This window comes from Oreochromis aureus, linkage group 1 (assembly GCF_013358895.1).
Source record: "Oreochromis aureus strain Israel breed Guangdong linkage group 1, ZZ_aureus, whole genome shotgun sequence".
Classification (NCBI taxonomy): Eukaryota; Metazoa; Chordata; class Actinopteri; order Cichliformes; family Cichlidae; genus Oreochromis; species Oreochromis aureus.
The window spans coordinates 35725033-35745900 of NC_052942.1; the positions used below are offsets into that span (position 1 = coordinate 35725033).

At 37.6% G+C, this 20868-nt stretch overlaps 2 protein-coding genes across 4 annotated transcripts in view; both read right to left on the reverse strand.

Moving 5' to 3' along the window:
* LOC116325521 (multiple C2 and transmembrane domain-containing protein 2-like) overlaps positions 1-15100 on the reverse strand; it is a 41753-nt gene extending 26653 nt beyond the window's left edge. For all 3 annotated transcript variants that reach the window (XM_031746446.2, XM_031746445.2, XM_031746443.2), the window contains exons 1-2: positions 14917-15100; positions 4884-5445 (exon numbers count right to left, since the gene is read on the reverse strand). In XM_031746446.2, the coding sequence (XP_031602306.1) occupies positions 4884-5396 (513 nt within the window). In that variant the 5' untranslated portion in view covers positions 5397-5445; positions 14917-15100. The remainder of the gene's footprint in view (positions 1-4883; positions 5446-14916) is intronic.
* A 2539-nt stretch (positions 15101-17639) lies between these two features.
* The window catches only part of LOC116325641 (myocyte-specific enhancer factor 2A-like), a 45552-nt gene continuing 42323 nt past the window's right edge, over positions 17640-20868 (reverse strand). Inside the window, exons 9-10 of the mRNA XM_031746598.2 lie at positions 19351-19453; positions 17640-18670 (exon numbers count right to left, since the gene is read on the reverse strand). Coding sequence (XP_031602458.1) covers positions 18337-18670; positions 19351-19453 — 437 coding nt within the window. The 3' untranslated portion in view covers positions 17640-18336. The remainder of the gene's footprint in view (positions 18671-19350; positions 19454-20868) is intronic.

Genomic DNA, 20868 nt, shown 5'->3' on the forward strand with positions numbered 1-20868 from the left:
TTAACCCAAAAAATATATAATGGGGGAAAAGTGGAAATTGCTTAATTTGCTTCTATTCTTTGGATTTCAGAGTAACTGCATAATGCGTTTACCCAAGATAAGGCATTTTGCCATACATAACACTCCTTTCTCTATGAATTCAAATATAGATTGCTGTATCCATAAGTATTTATTATAGCTTCTATACAATTAACAAAAAGTCTTTGGAGAGATTATCATTGTTCTATGGACTAGTTATACAGCTATGAGGAAGTGTTCAGTTGACAACAACAGTTACACAATGTGAGATGACAAGAATTAAAATAAAAAGCACTTTACTATTCTTGATATTCTTTGATGCGGTTTTAAAACCACCCTGGGGGCCCTGAAAAAATATAAACTGTTGGTTTTCACACTGTGCATTGTTGCTTTCACCAAATTCAAAACTGCTTTTTTTGACTGATCTGAAACCTCAGTCATCTTATTTTTGTCATCACTAAGAAAGACAGCTGGTCTCTCATTTCTTCTATTTTTCTTGTATCAGTTTTCTTACATCAGATCCTGATCCAGATACAGGTAGACCTTAGCTGTTGATCATATCCAGGTTGTGACAAAAACCACCTCTGGTAAAACTCAATGCAAATCCATTTATAACCAGCAGACAGAAATAAATGTGCTAGTTGAAATATGTGCTTTGTAATATGCTAATATCAGCATGTATCAGTTTGGTCTTAATTAGCATTCAAGGCTGCATTAGCGTTGAATGCTTAATAGCAATCAATATGTAAAGCCAGTTGGGGTTTAAACACAAAAAGCACAGATTTCTTAATGTTTCTTATGTGCTGTTATTCATTTACGATTACACCTGACTCAGATCTCAATCAGCTAGTTGTTTTGTTGTGGTGTTGCAAAAAGGGAGGTTGCAGAGCACCCACTAATGGAGAAACTATGCAACAGCCACTCTCATAATGTAGCTGAAGGGTGTTTCTTCCATCTCAATTAAGTCCATCTTGAATTAATCAGTTAATAATCAGTTATTATAAATTCTGACACAACAGATCACCAAATGGCTAATATCAGCTGATAATATCTGCCTGCTGAGAAAATGGTAAGGTCCTAAAAATCAGCATCCTGTGCTGCAAACTACAAAGTGTAAAGATTCGAAATCAAAATCCCACGGGAGGAAACTACAAATATCATCTGAGTTAATCAGATAGATATAAAGAGCATCTATAAAAACAAAAAAGCAAAACAAAACACTGATATGTTCCTACAACACCAACAGGAAGATGAAACATTTTACTGGGTGATGATTTTTTAGGTCATTTCCTGTTACTTACTTAAAAGGTTCACAGCATGTTGATAACACATTATTCAAAGATTACCATACCAAACTGCAACTTCTTTTCATAATTTAAAAACAAACAAACAAAAAAAAACAAAAAAAAAAACACGTTTAGGCATCTTTGTGAGAACAGAAAATTGGCATGCCTCTATATTTGTGAGGACCAACAGTCACTTATAGGACAAAATGCCCATCCATACAAGTCTGGAGGTATTTTTGAGGCTCAAAACATGGTTTTAAATGTCAGGGTTACGATTAGGTTATGGTTAGGTTTAGGCATTCATTTTTGATGGTTAGGGTAAGCGGGTTGGGAAAGCATTATGTCAATTAGAAGTCCTCACTAAGATATGAAAGAGTGTGTGTGTGTGTGTGTGTGTAAAACTGTCAGCCAACATGTTATACACCCGTCCTGCTGCCCTCTCTAACCACACTTGTCTAAACCACTGATAGTGAAACCAGGAAGAAAGTATCTGTGGCACTATTAAAAGAAAACACAAAACAAATATATCTTTTCAAAATCAAATTCAGTATAAGCTGCAGCTTAGTGGAAAGAAGTCAAAATGAACATGATTCACAAAGAATTTTTACTTTGTTTGTTGCTTAAACCATTGTATAAAAAGGTATTTAGTAGCCTATGAACTTCTACAAGAGTCATTCATTTATCCTGTGTAACAAACATGCCTGTCAAAGCTGTGAAAAGAGGCTATGATTTCCTAGTTGTCTGGGTTGTCCTCTGCATGTCAACAAGAACTACAGCATTAATCTACTTTCACATTGGTGTCCTCTTTGCATGACAAAGAAAATAAAGCCAAGGCTTCGCCCAATGTTATTGGTTTAAATGAAAATAAAACTTTTTCAATTTCAAGTCAGCCTGCATTTGTGCATCATGTCACTAAGGCATGCAATCTACACAAAACCTGTTGAAAGTCATTCTTGCCATGATCTGACACAAGAAGCCTGCCCTTGATTACGAGAAGAATGCAAAGCCTGACATTTTCATTTTGCTGTAAAGGGTTATCGTCAATAAATACAATGTTATTTACAGATCACTGCTATGCTAGAAACGTGAGAAGCAGTTGTACTTGAGATAAGCAGATCAAAAATCTAACTCAGGGTCATGTTAACAGAGGACGGAATGAGGAAGGAGATGAGATTTTCAGTTGACAGCAGGTGCCAGGTGTAAAAGTGACATGTATGTGCAGAAAAGAAAAGAGAAAAAGCCTTCCCATACATAATCTTTTTTTATATAATAGTTGGTGGTATTATAACAAAGTAGAAGTGCCTGGGAACGACTGCATTTCAGCCACAAACTGGTAGACTACATAAAATCTCAGAGCAGGGTCAGCAAATGTTGAGGAACACAGTGTGCCAACTTTCTCCAGAGTCCATCGCTACAGACCACCAAACTTCATGTGGCCTTCAGATTAGCTCAAGAACAGTGCACAGAGCTTTATGGAATAAGTTTCCATGGCCAAGCAGCTGCATCCAAGCCTTACATCACCAAGTGTAATGCAAAGCACTGGATGCTGTGGGGTAAACTCTTGGGCAGTGCAGAAGTGTTCTGTGGCGTGAAAAATTACATGTTTGTCACGTGGTTGGCGGTTGCCAGTAGAACAGTACTTGTCTGACTACAATGTTCCAGGTGTAAAGGTTGGTGGAGTGGGTATCCGGTCTTTAAGTCTGACGTCATTAGCTGTGTTTGGGCCCAAACTATGCTGCAGGTCCCTAAGTCAAACGATCACTGCGACATCACTGAGAGTTGAAAAACTGTCCAAATTCTTTCATCTGTAATAAAATGAATGAAATGATAACAGAATTTATGGAATTTAACGGAGTTAGACGTTAGCAGGGAGTTAGCTTGCTAGTTTCCATCTAATATAATATACCATGTTCTGACTGAGGGATTTCTGAAACAAATTAAGACATACAGCTCTGTTATTACTTCCGACATAAATGAAGACAGGAAAGTAAACACGAGTGAGGTTTTGAAGTTTGGCTAGCTGGTATATAATGCGATCGCTAGCGACACAGCTATGTTAGCATGATATAAAACAGTAAACCTGGAGGAAAAACAACTAACTTTTTTCCACTCGATAAAAGTTAACGTGATGATTCCCGATGGTTAGGAACAAATGCAATCGTATGGCAGGATGTAAACGGACCAAACTACAGTCAGGAGAACAACTGAGATAATCCATCCACAATAAGAGGTTAGTCATTAATATACTGCTGCATGGGCTGGGCTGTAGTTACATCGTAAGGTTTTAAAAACTGAGGTTTAAAATGAATAGCGGTAGTAAAAAACGAGAGAGGCCGACAGTGATCACTGACTGTTTTTTAACTGCTTGTTGAGATTAAATAGAACAAGATGCAAAGCATAAAAACACGTTAAAAACACAACAGCCTTATTAAACGCAGAGCAGTTTGGCCCCGGAAGCAGGATTCGTCATGTCATTAAATACCAGATTATGTTGTATGTTTGTTTTGAGTAGTTGGGCAATTCTCACAAGAAGGCAACAGCAAGGAGAATTTCATGGTTTCAAATGCTTTCATACATATTTCAGGATGTCAGTTTGAGGTCTTGTTGGTAGAGTTGGGACCACATCTGAGGAGGCACAAAAATCATTGCAGGGAGCCGACTGACCCGGAGTTTAGCTGGGATAAAACTGTGTATTCAGTACTGGTGTGCAAATTTACCCTGTGAAACTACACGGTTGGTGTAAATGAGCGCAAGTCCAAAAAATATTTTAAAATGAACGCACAAAATATTCGCTTAGATTTTTTACGCAGTGTGTAAAGGCTTCAGTCTGAGAAATACTTATAATTTTAACTCATTAACCTCTATCAACTATGGCAAATCTCTTTTAATATGACTTATTTAAGCTTGTCCCAAGAGATTGATTCACAATGGTTTAACAATTTGTAGCACTAAAAAGCAAACAAACAAAAACATTTAATGTGGAAGACCATTTATAAAGCCTGCTGGGTCAAATATAACCTCTGGGGTTTCGAAGAGATCCCATCCTAAAAATAATTTGGTTAAGTCTAATCGATCTTGTCTCTTAATTTCAAGAAAAACGAAACAAAACAAACAATAGTTTTAAATGTGACTCTGTTTGGCACTCACAGACCAATCTACATCCTTGTCATTTTAACAAAGATGTGAATCCACCAGAAGCAGTGTTTGCACAGTTCTACTGTAGACTATTGATTTTGGATGGACCTCGATTTGCAACCATATTCAGCTCTTCCAAGTTAAACTTTGCAAGTCAAGTGTAAATACACCTGATACCTCAACCCCGCCAATGTACAACATGTTTGGTTTTTTTTACTGTGTGTTGCAGGGAAAAAAATGCTGACTTGTCAGTTAATTTCTGTGCCAAAGTATTAGATATAACAGGAACTACCAAGTCAAAATATGATTGAATATTTAAAATAAAAACGCAAGTCGTCAGTGCTAGTGTCCCAGAAGGTTCAATCTTTATATGAAACATTATATGAATATTGCGTATGTGGAGATGCCTGATCTGTTAGGTTATTTCAAAACTATTTTCTTTACCTGCGAGCTGTCCAGGGAATCATCTACAGCCGCACTGTCTGGACTGTAAACAGTCATCATCTCTGGTAGTGCAAGTTCCTCGGGCTCCATGCCTCGTCCAGGTTGGTATGTGTCCCGAGAAGATGTCTCCTCTCCACAAAGACTGTTGAAGGATTCCTGGGAAGAAGAACGGTTTGTGCAGTTTGTAGGCACGCTCAGTCTGTTTTCACTCCTCCCTATTCTTCCACTACCTGCTTTAAGGTTTACACTCCTCCCACCTCCTACAGGACCTGTAGGAGGCCTGGCAAGCGGTGTGGAAGGATCGCTATAACTGGGACTGTTGTACTGCTGAAAAGGCACTCTGGAGGAGACCTGGGGGTAACCCTGCTTCACGTTCCTTACGTCAGGAACGGAGGAGCTTATCCGATTGTGGTCAAGCTGGACAGCCAACTTGTTTAAGGGTTCCTTGCTCCGCTTGAAGTGTGGCAGCATCTTCTGACGGAGATGCTGCATCATGCCTGGCTTCTTCTCCATGATGGATGCAAGGTTCAGTCTGTGTCTAAGATTTGGACATCACTGGCAGCTATTGTGAAGAGAGAGAACGAGAGGAGTCAGTCATTGAAACATATCTGTAGCTAAGCTCAAACTGCATTTAATAGGTTTCATCAACTACAGGAACAGGGCAGCAACTGTACAAATAGTCAAAAGGATTAAAACACAAAGAACAAAATGTATAGTGTATTACTGTAATCATTTCTATAAATATTCAGTGGTGATCTTAAATGTCAAATATTCCTTAAACAATGACTGGCATGATAAGGATCGTATATGAATTAGCGTATTTTACTTAAGAAGGGAATAAAAGACCAAAGAAGGAAGAAGGATATTTAGATATACACACACATTAGTGCTTCTCTATCAGATGCCTTTAGTACCATAAAATATACTCAGAATGGTGAACCAGAAATTAAGCAACCTGTAGCAACTACATAACAGATGAGGAAGCTGGAACAACTGCAATTAATAATGCAAATTCACATGTACACTCCAATATAATGTTGACAAAGAGGAGCTTTTTAACATAGAAATTTAATCTACTCAAATGCTGTGAGTTACTAATAATGTTAATATCTTTTCTTTTGTTCATGGGTGCAGAGACAAGGCACCGCATCTAACAAAAACACATGCAAATAGACACAATATGAAAGATCACACACGTTTCCAGAGGAACACTAAAAGTGATGGACGTGGTTGGTGCTTTACCCTTGTAGATTATTTTCAGAATTAGCAACACCAAAACTTCGTTAATCAGGAACATTTTCTTTTCGCACCTTATTAACAATAACATAACTAGAGACTCCATCAGTATTCTTTATACTGCAGATACAGTTCATTCTTGGAGATCTATGTTTACTCTAGACATAATGAGAACTATGTCCAGTGGGATGAACGGTGTCACGTGAAAACTCACATACAAGGAAGCTCCTATTCAAACTCTGCTGTCCGATAGTAATCTTCGCTATCTTGAGTCAACATGACAACAACTTTTGTTCTCCTTGAAAATGTTTCTGTGTATTCAAATGAGTTTTTCGTTTTGTTTTGTTTTTTTAAAATGTGCAACTCACTCTGCCTGTGCAGTGTGTTTCAGTGTCTGATTATCGCTACATAAAACTTTTTATCTGTTGTGTTTGTTGTTGGTTTTCCTGCTTTCTCTCTTGGGCTTTCCTCTGCAGAAATCTGATTACAGATGGGATCATTAGGCCGGTATGGGTACACCCACTGTGTAGGCCTTCACACAGAGCTCTCATACCATCTCTAACCATTCTTTCTTTTTCCTATTATTAAAATTTACTGGCTTGGTTTGTCTTTCATTTGTTTTCTGCTCACAATACAAACACATATATCTCACTCATACATTCATCACCACAGTCACAGAAATTTCTATTCCTCGCACCACATGCTCATTATCTTTTGTCTTCATCTTTATCTTTGCAGCTAGAGCTAGACTAGCATACTTTTATGTGATGCTGTCGGTGCAGTTCTAACCAATTACTACTGTAAAGACAGCTGTAATTACAGAGTAAATGCAGTTAGAAAGAGAAAAGGGCACATGTGCAATGTGTTTACTCATTTTTTTGTTCTCTGTACTTTCCCCTCATAAGATAGAGCTTATGTTTTGGGCATCTTCTACCTTAACTATTGAGCTTTGTGAGCAGAAATACTAGCAAAACACCCCTCCACCACTGTAGTAACAATACCTTTATGACTCGTGTCCATTTTGTTTACTTCTTTCTTTAATTTACTTCATTCGTGCATTTATCTGTTCATCGTTTCATTTATTGTGTTGATTTAATTTCCATACCCTGCTTGGCTCCACATTCTAACAATACATTATGAGCAGGTGCACAGAAACATAGTTAGGCACACACACACACACACACACACACACACACTTCAAAGGACTTACTCGTTTCCCTCGTCTTTGTCTACATGTCATATTCTATGTGACTTATCGACTTATTTTTTCAGATATCTGTGTCTGTTATTTCACTTAAGGAAAATTATAACATTATATTATAACAAAAAAATTAGGGAAAAAAGAAAGAAGAAGAAAATCAAAAAGAAATTATCAAATCATGCAAAGTCGGTGTCTGTAAATTACATGTTATGAGCTCACTTTCACTGTCCAGGTCTCTCTGCTATCAGGAAAAAAAATCTCTTGGGAAATTGAAAAGTCAAAGGACAATACCTTAACAATACACAAGTCTTTGAACAGAAGGCAGGCATACTTTTTGTGGTGTGCAATTGCCAGTAAATTTAGAATTTTGCCACTCCTTTATTCAGCCTCATGAAAAAAAATCTAGCAATTAGAGCCACTGCAGAAAAAAAAGCAGAAAAAACAGTTTACAGATATAGGTTAATATTGCATGTGGGCAACAATAATTTCAACTATAAATAAAGCCCCATCTTTCAAATTCACACCTCTAACTAAAGATGAAGAAAGAAACCTCAACTATTCTACCGACAGCTTTACATTACAGCTTGTCTGTATATCTTTTGGAGGTCCGACTGCAGCTACTACATTGTTTTTTAATAGCTTGTTCCTGTATGAATGAATGTGTGTGTGAGTGTGAGTCATCTATCATTCATTTACAGGTTAGCCACTGCAAACTTACAGCTTTTATGAAACAAAGACAGGGAAGACAAAGCACAGAATGCATACTGTGATGTGTCATTCATGCTTAAGCTCTAAATGATCAATTAAACATAAAAAAAACAGCATTACCTGCCCTTTGCTTCTGACAAAACCTGATAATCCTCTTAGCAGCTTCTCACTTTGTATTGTCATCAACTATGGCCAACGACCTGTCATGCTATCAGCAGGTAAAGGGAAGTGTAGGGTGAGAGGAGGAGATGTGGGACGTCATATTATTATGGAGGATGTAATCTCAGGCATCGGCAGCAAAGCAAATCATATTCGTGGAATATCTGGTAATACAAGTTGTTAAATAACATAAGAGGTTATCATTTCCACAAGAATGTTTCCTACTGGTTAGCTGATGTTGTTTCTCCAGGCATTAGACTACAAGAAATCATTTTTATTGTTTGTCACCTGCCTGGCTATGAGAAAATTGAACCAGAAAAGCAAGAGTCACTGATGGCAGCTTGACAGCAGCTGGAATGTATATCTCTCGCAGGTAGTAAGCAGAGTGTGATCATAATGGAGGTATGTTTTTGTAGGTCAACTCCCAAAAATATGCATTATGCATTTGACTTTTACTTTCACCTCTCCCCTTTTCAAACCACACATAAGAGGAAGAAAGCCAACAGACAATGTAAATATATATTTTGTGTAGGGGTTCCAAACTGAAACGGTCTTGCTGCTCTTATCAGTATACACTAGATCCATCAAGGAACCAAAATATTATGTTTAATGTTGAAACAGTTGTTCACACTAACATTCCATATCTGCAATCACTCAACATCATGACATTTTCCTTATCAAAAAGCTTAGCTTCAGATTATTTATGATCATCTAATCTCTAGAATTAAGTCATGCAATTGAAACACTGAGACTGGAACTGCCCAATCAGTGACGCTTACCCAATTTGCTCTAGACATGTGTGGAATCTGGTTACTTCCTCCAACTTCAGAAATAATTTATTGTGTTTGTGATATGTTCAATAGTTCTACTCCTTGCATTTATAAAAATCAACACAGTATGTTAAAAGGTCTCATGCCATCTTACTTTCCTCTAACAAATTGTGTCTCAATTGCTAAAAGTCTGCCAGAGGCATCCCCTTGTCTTATGTTCAGCAACAAGTATATCACTGAGTGTGTATCTGTTTACTCAACACCGGTGGATGTATGTTCTCCTCAACTTAGATTATCAGCTTATACAGTGCAGGAAATAATTATGTGATTCCCTGCTGAATTTGTAAGTTATGTTCACTTGCAAAGAATTAAACACGCTCTCATTTTTATGGTAGTTAACTGTAGAAAGAGAGATAGTCAACTAAAAATACTTCTCCCAAAAAAAACACATTACATAAAAGTTGATTTGCATGTCACTGACAATGACTAAGTATTAGAGCCCCAAGCAAAACATGGCGTAGTACTTGGTGGAAAAACCCTTGTTGACAAGCACAGCAGTATGACTGATCTCGATGCTGGTCACCAGGTTTGCGCCCATCTCAGGAAGGATTTTGACCACTCCTCTTTACAAAAACTCTCAATCTTGAAGGTTTCTTGTCTGCCACTTGGCAACTCTCTCCACAGATTTTCACAGCTACTAGGCTAATGACCTTAATTTTCTTCTTTGGCCTCTCCTTTATTCCCATGGTATGTTTTGGGTCATCGTCAGGCTGGAAGACCCACCCACAACAGATCTTAAGTACTGTGGCTGAGAGAAGGAGGTTCTCATCCATTTTTTCACAGTACATGGCCCTGCCCATTTGCCCCTCAATGCAGTTAAAGTTGTCATGCAGACTTAGTAGAAAATTAGCCCGAAAGCATAATATTCTGTGGGTCTTTGATCTTGCCCATTGTGCTGGATAGGTTGGACTGGAAGAAATAAATTCTGTGGACAGATGTGCTTTACACACATAACTAATTGCTATCAGGAGTATCCGGAAGTACAGTAATTGACTGATTTATTGTAATCTGTGTGTCACATGGGCACACACTAGCAAGCACCTGAAGGCCCCATATATTGTAAGATTATACTGTACTTTATATTGCACAATAGGAAATCCAAAGTTCAAACAAAGCAGTAAATGAGAAGTGGTTGAAATACATAAAACAGTATTTATCCAATGATAGTCACAGCAATTTTCATGACCCTTGAAGCAAGGTGGTTTTTCATTTGATTAATTTATACTGCTAAAGGCATTGTCACCATTGACTGTAGTTTGAAGTCTTTGCTTTAGCTACAGTTAAACTTAGCTGTGAGCTCCAGAAACCCACTGTGAACTAACTCAGTCATTTCAAGCTTTTAAGGACAAAATACACAATATGTCAGTTTCGTGTTTACAGCTTGTTTTCACTGCCCTCAGGGACCAAAGTTGGGATTATCAGGTCTGATTATCGTCCAAATTTCCCATTTTTGGCCACATAATTGGCACATAGCAGGAAACAGTCCATTTCAGACACGGCATTACTAGTAGAAATACTCCATTTGGTGAGGGTGCTGCCTGTACAGAATATGAGGAAGGTAGATCACATTATGGCTACTCACTGTGGTAACTTTCTAGTAAATTCACACCATATGGACTTTTCAATCCACTTTTTCAATTCAATTGACATTTTTAATTCACTACATGTATGAAGATTTTTTTTAAATCATAACTTGTATGGTACTAAATATTCCAGATGGTATCACCTTTCAAAAAACAGGAACCTGGAATCATATATGTCCCATTACTGCTTTATTGGTCATCACAGACCAGCCGATTAACGTGCATGACTGCCAACAGGGCTGATAGCCTGCATCCCTTTCACGTCACTGCATTTTATTGGCAGGATGTTTCACTACAAAGCCTAAGTTAGAATATCAGCTAATTTCAGGATCAAACTTCATTGTGAGCAAAATTATTAAGGGAATCAAAGGCCAGACATCGCCCAGAAAACACAAATTCCCATCAGTGGCTGAATAACTGAATAAAGGCATTTGTAACTGCCATCTAGCAGGGGTTTTGGCGCACTTGTTATGTATGCTTGATGCACATTTCTCCTCAGCAGCTCTGTTTATAGCATAACCTACACTTTCACAGTGATATGTACAGTACAGGGATGTTAAACAAACACCATATGCATCAATAATTAACTCTCAGTAATCTTATCAGCCTAGTTTTAAACCATTTCAAGAGCTTGATGGGCTTGAAAGAGTAATGGGAGAAAAAGACCAAAGTAACCATGTGTGCAGAACATAGCAAGTGTAGTGCATTGATCATGTGATTTGACTAGAAAATGTTGTTAGTGTAACTTAGGGAATGAATTAAGTATAGTTTCAAAAACACAACACAACTCCAATTCCAAATAAGATGGGATGCTATGTAAAATAAAAATAAAACAGAATGCAATGATTTACATAAACCCACTTCTTTTCAAATTCACAACAGAATTGTTGTACTATGAAAAGTTTCTCAGAAGACTATTGAAGATTTTTTTTTTTATATATTTCACAGCCAATCTGCAGGAGCCAGAAGTCTGGTTAGTTGTATGGGCTAAAATACATGTATGTATAACTAATGTTAATCATTTCAAATGTCTTATAGGTGTTACTTTGAAAGTAAGGCTACCAGCATGATGCAAAAAACTATGGCTTGGTCCTGAATCAATATGCCCTTCCTAAAAATAAATAAATAATAAATGCATACATAAAAATATATCGTATAATGTAAGATTGTACTGTACTTTAAAGTTCCTAATTTGTGCAGTATAAAGTTCCAACAAAGTAGTAAATGAGAAGTGGCTGAAATACATAAACCACTATTTACCTAATGACAGTCACAGTAAGTATCATGACCTTTGAAGTAAGGTGGTTTTTTATTTGATTAATTTATACAGTATGGGTGCTGTCACTGTTGACTGTAGTTTGAAGACCTGATGTCTCATTGATAATTAGCTGCAGATTAGCTCAGCTGTGAGCTCTAAAAACCAACTTGGGAAGAAGGGGAGGTTCCTGTTCCCCCACCATCAGAAACATACTAGGTCATTGTGCCCTTGATTAATGCTCTGGCAACTCACTAATCCTTCTTTACACATTAGATGGGGCTTACAAAAAGGAGATTTATTTATTTATTTAAAAAAAATCTATTCAGACAATTGGAAAATAATTGTGTCCCAATCAGGAAATCGGAGGACACACCTACATGCAAAAAAAAAAAAGAAAAAAAAAAGTCTAGCAATCACCTTAAGGCACCATATAGTTATACTGCACAAATAAGGAACTCCAAAGTTCAAGCAAAGTAGTAAATGTGAAGTGGCTGAAATACATAAACCATTATTCACCTAATGATAGTCACAGTAAGGTGTCTTTTCTTTTAATTTCACTATTTTTTTTATGCTTAAACATGCAAATTCAGTAGTTATCTTATTGTGTATTCATTTGCATGAATTTCCAACAGACAAAGTATAGCAAATTAAACGCCTCAATGCACATTTTGAACATTTTCTTTTCACTATCCTAAAATGTTACGGAACAAGTACATTGGAAAAAACCCACTCTTTCTGCCTGCCATGTCTCACCAAGTTCAAGCTTGAATTGCCTATCCTTGTACAGCACATCATTAGAGCCAGAACAGTCAGGGTCCACATGAAGGCTTTTGCACGAAGCCAGCTCAGTTCAAGGACATGCTGAGGCCAACTGTCCATCATACAGATAAACATGTCCCAAAACCTTCCTCACCAGCCTCCTTTTAAGTCACTTTTCTGACTATATTAGATAGCTAGACATTCAGCAAGATTGCTTAAAAAACAGTTCTAGATCGCAATAAACAGGAAATAAACAGGCAATGGTTTAAGGTCACAGTGTTAAACAAACCTGAAAGTGGGTACATGTACGTGTAAGCATTTTTTACTGTCCATGCAAAAAACCTTTGCAAAAAGACTAATGCCAAGGTGTGTATGAAAGTCATTCTTTGATACTAGTACATACTAGAAAGGCATCCTGTCTGATTGGCATGATTTCTTATACATAAGGAATCACTCAGTGTTATTACAAAAGCTAAAGCAAGCTCACACATGCATCAGTGGTTGCAAGAAAATCATGCACAACTGCACACAGTGCATTCTGACTCCCATTTCAAAATGAGGACACCGCTGTTTGAGGGAAAAAAAAGATTTTATGAAAAGCCCGACAGTACACAAATAACTGATGATGTTGTTTTATAATGATCCCGGGGTAATCCGTTGTTAAACATTAAAGTACTTTGGCTGAATGGGTCTTCTAAATATTAGAGATGTAGAGGTCTGACCAGGCCATGACTTACTCCTCCCTGAAGCAGATAAACAATAAAGGCTTCTGTCGATTTTGAAATACTCTGCATGCAAGTTCTTATCCTGAAAGCAGACTGCTTAGAAATCACAGGAAATTGTGCTCTCATTTTTTAAATATTTATCATGTACAGACCTCTGACAAAATAAAGGAAATAATCTGTTACGCTGTAGGGGTAATTTTTTGGCACAGTTTTGATCCACCTCTCCCATAAGGGCTGAAGCCTAAACACAAACCAAATTTCTGACTAATTAACGTTATCCTGAGGAAATAATTCAATTCCCCGACTCCACAACACAAGGGGTCAATGAATGCTTTGTGGAGTATGAAATGAGGAGACACATATGTTGTGCCCTTTACAGTCATCAGATCTCAATCCATTTTAGGACCTGTGTGAGATTTTTTACTGAGAAGACAGTGAAGACATTGTATAGACAGTGTCCATCACAAATACTAGATATACTTTGGAAGAAAGTTGCTCAGTCTTTAGAGAAGAGATCCAGAGACTTGGAACACTAAACCTCTTCCTGCAGCATGTGGTGCCCCTTAGCATGCCACTTAGGTTTCCCTTAATTTACCACCCCCATTCTCTCTGTGTGCATACGTTCTAAAGTACTGATGCAAGTTACAAAAGGTCACATCCATCAATACTCTTTGAAGCCTCTAATGTTTTTTTTCTTCCCTTCAGCTGATGTATTGAGTTGAGTAACTGCATCACGGACCTCTCTTGCTGAACAAGACAAGCTATTTCCTGAAACGAGTCTGTTTCACAGTTTGTGGTTCCTATGCTTTAATATGAGGCAAGACAGTGACTGCAGAAAACACAGAAAAAACGACAAAAAAACATTTACAGACTCAGTAGATTATGTTTCAGACATATAATAGTCAACATAAAAGCTGAAAGCTTAAGTATCGTTTCTATATATACTAAGCAGAAAAGATGTATGTCGGTCTACAGCAGTAAGCAGAAGCATGTTGCCGGTATGAACCTAGTAGGTTTTCGACATTCAATCGGCGTTGGTAAAATGTGATCAATAACAGTATTGTTCATATACTGCACTTTATATGTAAGCCTTTACCATGTAGCTCCATGCAAGACACTATGTAACCACCGGTGTCACCCTGACAACATGAGGCTTCGTCCAGCAGCGTCTTGTAGGAACACTGGGAGGTGACCATGAATCCTTAAAAGTACCACTGAAACCATTTCTTCCTTGATATCAATGCCGAACTGATGAAAACGTTATCTCTCTATTAAAAATCATTTAAAATGAAATGTAACAACATGTGCCATTCCGTGAGTAAGAACAAACATTTAATAATTGTCAGATGCTTGAAGGGAGTTCTCTGTTCCCCTCCTTTAACACAGCATAAATTAAAGATTCCCACGTGGCAAACTGACAGCTCAAAGGTGACTTCTCACCTGACCACCAGGGGTAATGTTGCCGGGCAGGAAGAAGGCTCACCTGACTAGCCGCACCTCGAAGACCCCAGCAGGTAACTTTCTCCTTCTCGCCAGGAAAAGAGAATAAAAGAAAAAAAGAAAGTCAGATTTACCTTTTTTTCCCCGCCCGCTGCTGGAAACCTCCAAGGTATTTATCCTTATTCAACTCATGTCAGTTAAACGGTGTGGCTGGAATTACAAAACAGCAACAGTTGTACACATCGATTGCAATTTCTGGCTCTGACAGACTTCCTCCTCCTCTCCCTTTTAGCATCAAATATCAGCTATGACACAACAAAGCCGCTTATGGGCTTTTCAAAATAAAAGCTCTTCCGAGGACCGCGTGTACTGTCCATCTGCACATTAAAGGAGAAAAAAATAATACATGGGTATTTTGAAACATATTTTTACAGAGGTTATCTGCATTTCTGTAAGTTGGCTGCAACGTGTAGGCTATGTAAGTCTTTTTTCTTTTCTTCTTTTTTAAAAGACAGATCTTTTGTCTTTTTTATGAACTCAGTATTTTAACAAATAAAATTATCCGAAAACAGAGTAGCAGTACACTCTCTGTAAAATAAAAACTGTTCAATTTACAAGTTTACAATTTTACTTAATTAAAATAATGCGTATTTTCCGGTTGAGTATTACCGTAGCTAACTTAACTGGTCTGAGTAATCACTGCCATACCAGAAAAGAACATATCTGACATTTGTGATATCAAACTAACAGCCTATTTTAAAGTATTTGTATTCAGCAGTGAAACATATATTGAATGTCATTTTACATTCGTTTTGTTCGTGTAACACAGCCCGAAATTCACACTAAAATAAAATGTGGTTATGGTTGTGGTTAAGTGTGTCAAAAACTTGAAATGACTTCAGACAACAGCAAAATGTATGTGCAGATATGTTTAGGTGAAGATGCATTCATCTTACCGATACAGTAGGCTATAGCCACCATTAAAATAATAATAATTTTTATTGGCTAGGCTCATTTTTGGGGCAGCCTTTTGTGGATCTTAAACTAATCCTTCCCTCAAACATCTGTTTGCTCTCATAATTCCCATTAACCTTGGGACATTTAATCCGTCCCTCCACCCCCAGTGTACCGAGTAACTAATGTCATTGCCCATTGTGGATTTCTCTGAGCTAAAAAGAAAAAAAAGCTGCACACTTCTCATATGACTACTCTGTTCATTTACTCGTTTTTTATATTAACTGAATCGTTTTACCGTTTTTAAATCACAGTCATAACAGTCTCGCTTTAACTCTTATTTAATTGGAATATTGTAGTTAATCAACAAAGACAAAATACGAATATTAAGTACTTTACTGCTAATGTTTATGATTTTGCTATGTCTTTTGCTGCCAGCCCTAAATGCTTTTGAGCAGTTTCGTTTTTCTGTATTTTCACTTTTCACGTCGCTGCTGCAGTCCCATCAGCATCACAGCTTCTTTCACAGTTTTAATTTACAATTCATTGGCCTGGTGCAGCCAGAAACATAGAAACAATATCCCGTTCTAAAACCCTGCATCATGAATGTGTTTCAAAACTTTCACTTTGCACTTTTTTGTATGTCTTTCATTGCAGAGTCAAAGCTGTTACATTTTCCAGCCATGCTCTCATTCAGTGGAAGCACTGTGGTTAGTCTTTTGCAGCTTTTGCTTCTCACCACATGCGCTACCTTGTACTTACCCACATGTTGCATTTTCTCAGGTTTAATCATCTTCTGCTCAGTCATAAAGTCATTCAGTAAATTCCCATCTCTCTGGAGGTAAGATTTCTCTCAGCACAAGAATTCAATGTGTCTCTTATTGTACAGATTCATTCAGTGCCATTAAAGTAATATTTACATTAACTGTCTTCATCCGATTTTATCTCAGATATATATTTTTACATGAGTAAACGTATATTTTAAGAACCCCTAATCTCACAAAGACACATGGTCTTAAGTGTGTAACCATCACTAGGCACAAGTTACTTACTTAATAAAGCCCAAAACAGATAAATACTCTATCAAAAGACACTGGTATGGGAGTCAAAGGTGCATATATACGACAAAAGATTTAAGAGCAAATTCCTCTAAAGAGTTCCTCTTTTTTTTCTGATCTATGACATCATGTTTTATCACCTAACACTATCAGCCGAGCAGGAGTTGATGTGCATGTGTTCAGCAGCTTTTTAAAAAGTTTCAGCAGTTTTATCTTTCTTTATAATGCATCCATTTTCCTAAATCCTTTTTACAGGGATATATATATTTTAACTAAAGTAACTAAAGCTTATCTAGAGAGGAGTCGTCTGCTTTTCACATTTATTTGGGGGGTTTTGGGCTTTATTTGATAGTTTAACAGTGATGAGTAGACAGGAAAGAGGGGGAGAGGGTGCAGTGGAAAACACACAGCAAAGGTCTCCAGATCCGACTTGAACCCGGGCCACTACATTTCAGCTGTAAGGCATTCAGACACTTCCTCGACCAGTAACCTTTTTTTTTTTTTTGAATTTTTCCTAAGCTAAGCTTTCTTCACAAAGCCAATTTATCTATTTATCTACAAAGGATACAAGTGGTTCTGTAGTGTAGCGTAGTGTTTAACCAGCAACATTTTGTTTGGCAAGCAAAAAGCTGCTGGTTAAATTCCAGCCAGAGACACAAATACCCTTTGGGATTGTACCAGGAAGGGCATCTGGCATAAAACTGCCAAGTCAAATATGCAGGCCTACCTGCTTTGGCGACCCCTTGTAACAAAGGAGCAGCTGAAAGTAGCTTTATCTAAGAAATGATGGGAGTTTCAGGGGACAAAGTGTGAAGTAAGGAAGATAAAACACACTGACAAAACTCTATAGTTACACCAAAAGTGATATATATTAAAGATACTATGTACAAAAAAGAGTGAAATGTTTTGGTAGTACATATACAAGTGTCCATGGCTTTTGATTTCAAATCTGAATGAAATATTGTATAATTTTGTGCACAATATAAAAACACACACAACATAGAAAACAGTATACTGCTTTGGCTGATATAAATACGTGTTTTTATAAAGAGGAGTAACAGAAATGATGATGTGGAGGGAGTATTGCTTTCACGATGGACTCATTTAATGGTTTTAAACCCTGAGAAGATTAGAAGTGAATCGATTGACACCTAGTAACTTTACCCACTCATGAACTTTGATTTTATGCTTTGTCTGTCTTCCATCCAGCGCCACAGTGCACTGCAAATGGAAATAACTGTACTCTACTGTAACTGTACTGCATTTGGACCCAGATATTTAATCTGCAAAGCTTTAATTGTTTGTAAAAGAAGAAAATAAGATTAAATGAAGTACCACTGTAATTTCAGCTTTATCCAATCCAGAATGCTCAGACTAATGTCGCTCAACCCTTCTCAAGAAATTCTGAATAACCAAAACAACAGCAAAAAAATATTTAAAGCAAATTCAACAGAACACATCAATAAAAACCACATTTCATTTGCACAACAGTGTCCTTCCTGTTTTTTGCCCTGGTGCAGCTTCTCGATGTAGCTCCAGGCTCTATGTCACCCAGCTGTCCATTCGGATTCGCTTGACTGTCGGACTCTCCCTGCCCTCTGACCGACTCACAGGGAGCGAGTGGAAGTCAGGTCGCTGCTGCTCTTCCCGGTCACTGCCGCCCTCGTGAGAGCTGCAGGAGGAGCCAACGCTGTCAGAAGGGGACCGCCCCATCTCTGCTCGAGCTGATGAGGAGGCAGAGGAGTGATGATGAGGGTGAACATGTGGATGGGTCATGTACCCAGACTGGCTGAGGTGGTCGCGGGGTGGAGAGATTGGCTCAGCTTTGATGTTGATGTTATGATTGGTGCTTATGGAGAGAGTGGAGCTTCCTGACCTACAGACAGAGGAAGAGAAAATTTCAGGCTGTGACTCTGGAGTGAAGGTGCCATCTGGTGGTGACATGGCTGTAATCGGCCTGTAAACAGAAACGTTTTCTCTGGAAACTGTGGCTATTGAGTACATTTAACAATAATGTAGTTAAAGTAAAAAGTGGAGATAACTGTATTTCTTTTTTATGCTCTTTTAAACATCTACGTTACCACAGATTAAGAGGCCAGTATTGTACTTACAATTTGATTGATTTCATAGCTAGAGTAAAATGTGTCTAGTAGACGTAACATATAGCAGATATGTTGAGATTATAAAATAGCTTTTCATTACATACATCACCCAAAAGTACATAACTTCATGGTCTTGCACAAAAGCAAAAATGTGAGATGTTTGAACCAGGATGGTTATTAAAAAAATGCCTCTTTATTACAGTTTTAGGGCAATAATCTATGTCATGGAATCTGTTATCATATATATTATATATATGTATATATTTATACATATTTGCATTTTTCCAACTCTGTGCATGCTGCTTCACTTTATTGCACACTGTATGATCAGGTAATTTTTAACTTTATGTCAACAACACAGTATGTCTGCACAAAAAAAACAGTGTAAAGAAATGGTTAAACATTTAATCTGTAAATCATGAAGGGAGACAGTTTAACTGTGTCAGGCTCTTACCCCATGGAGCTCAGCTGCTGTTGCTCCCATGCTGCCATTGAGCTCAGAGAGGGCCCTGCAGCAGAGTTAAAGCCTGATAACTCTCCACTGTTCAGGGAGTAATCTGACAAAGACAGAAAGAGAGAGACTACATCCAACATCATGCCGATCAAAAAGCATTACACTTCTGTAAAAAGTCAAACATGACCTTTTTTTAACAAAACTTGAATACAGTATAAATGCCGCACCACAACTTCTCTTACACTCTTGTTATGAGCTGCTAAGCTACCTGAAACTATTTCACTTTTAGTAATGTGCTGAAAATTTGTAAAAGTGAAACCAGAACTAACCCACTAGAGCCCTGTATTTGCCCACATGCACAGAGGCCTCTATACTTTTGTGACACAAGGTAGCTGAGAGGCTTTGAAAGTTGGTATTTTGTTGATGACTGGATTAAATCATTGTATTTGAAAATACTTATAGTACACAACAACACAGAGAACTCTGTTGTGCAGCATTAGAAGAATATTTCAATACTATATCATTTGGCAATGATCACAGTGTTTTTAGTTAGTTAACTAACTTTAATTAGCTATTTCAGGTTGTTTTTTTTATATATATAACTGAATACAGACTTGATAGAGTGCTTTAAAAAAAATAAATCTTAAAGAAAATTTCAGGACAGAAAAAAAGTAATTTCCAACTAACTGCATTTATCTGTGGGATTTCATCTGCCTTGCTAGAAGGCAGGGCTGTTATGTGCTGGGTTTTCTCAGGGGCATCTTTACACAGTCTGCACCTGGGGTCTTGTCTGGTGTGGTAGACCACAGCCTCTATGGATCTTGTACTTAGAGCTTGTTCCTGTGCTTCCATGATTAGTGCCTCTGTGATGTCTTTCATTCCAGCTTTGTCCAGACACTGGTAGGATTTCTGAATGTCAGCCACTTCTTCTATTGTTTATTGTTGTAGTTTTGTTCCATTTGACCACAATGAGAAAAAAACGCCCCATGTGAAACAATTACCCATCTCTTGTTTGATAAAAGTTTGTGCTAACTGCAATTTGTGGATACTCATGGAGACTTGTTGTTAGTAAGGCTCTTCCTTTACATCCAAACACCTGAGTCATTTTCATTTTACCTATATTCGCAGCCTTTACTCTTGTATTCCATCCCATATCGTTATGAAATCTCACAGCTGCAGTTTGTTATTTTTTCAGGGAATTCCTTACCATCAAGAACTATTAGAAACAATTCAGGCTAAAACTAAAACAAAAAAAGTTATTATTTTTCAAGCCGCTTAATAAGCTTGAAAACCTTCCAGTGTGACTGAACTAAAGCATTTCTGGATAGAAGAGTGGGTCAAATTGCCACCATAAATGCCAGAGACTGATCTCTAGATATCGAAACTATGCGGTTGCAGCTACTGCTGCTAAAGCTGGCAGTTTGGAAAGCTATTAGGCTCAGAGAGCAATTCATTTTTTTCACATTCCCTTTTTCACTTCCATCCAAATAGCATTTAAATCTAGCATTTTGTATTTTT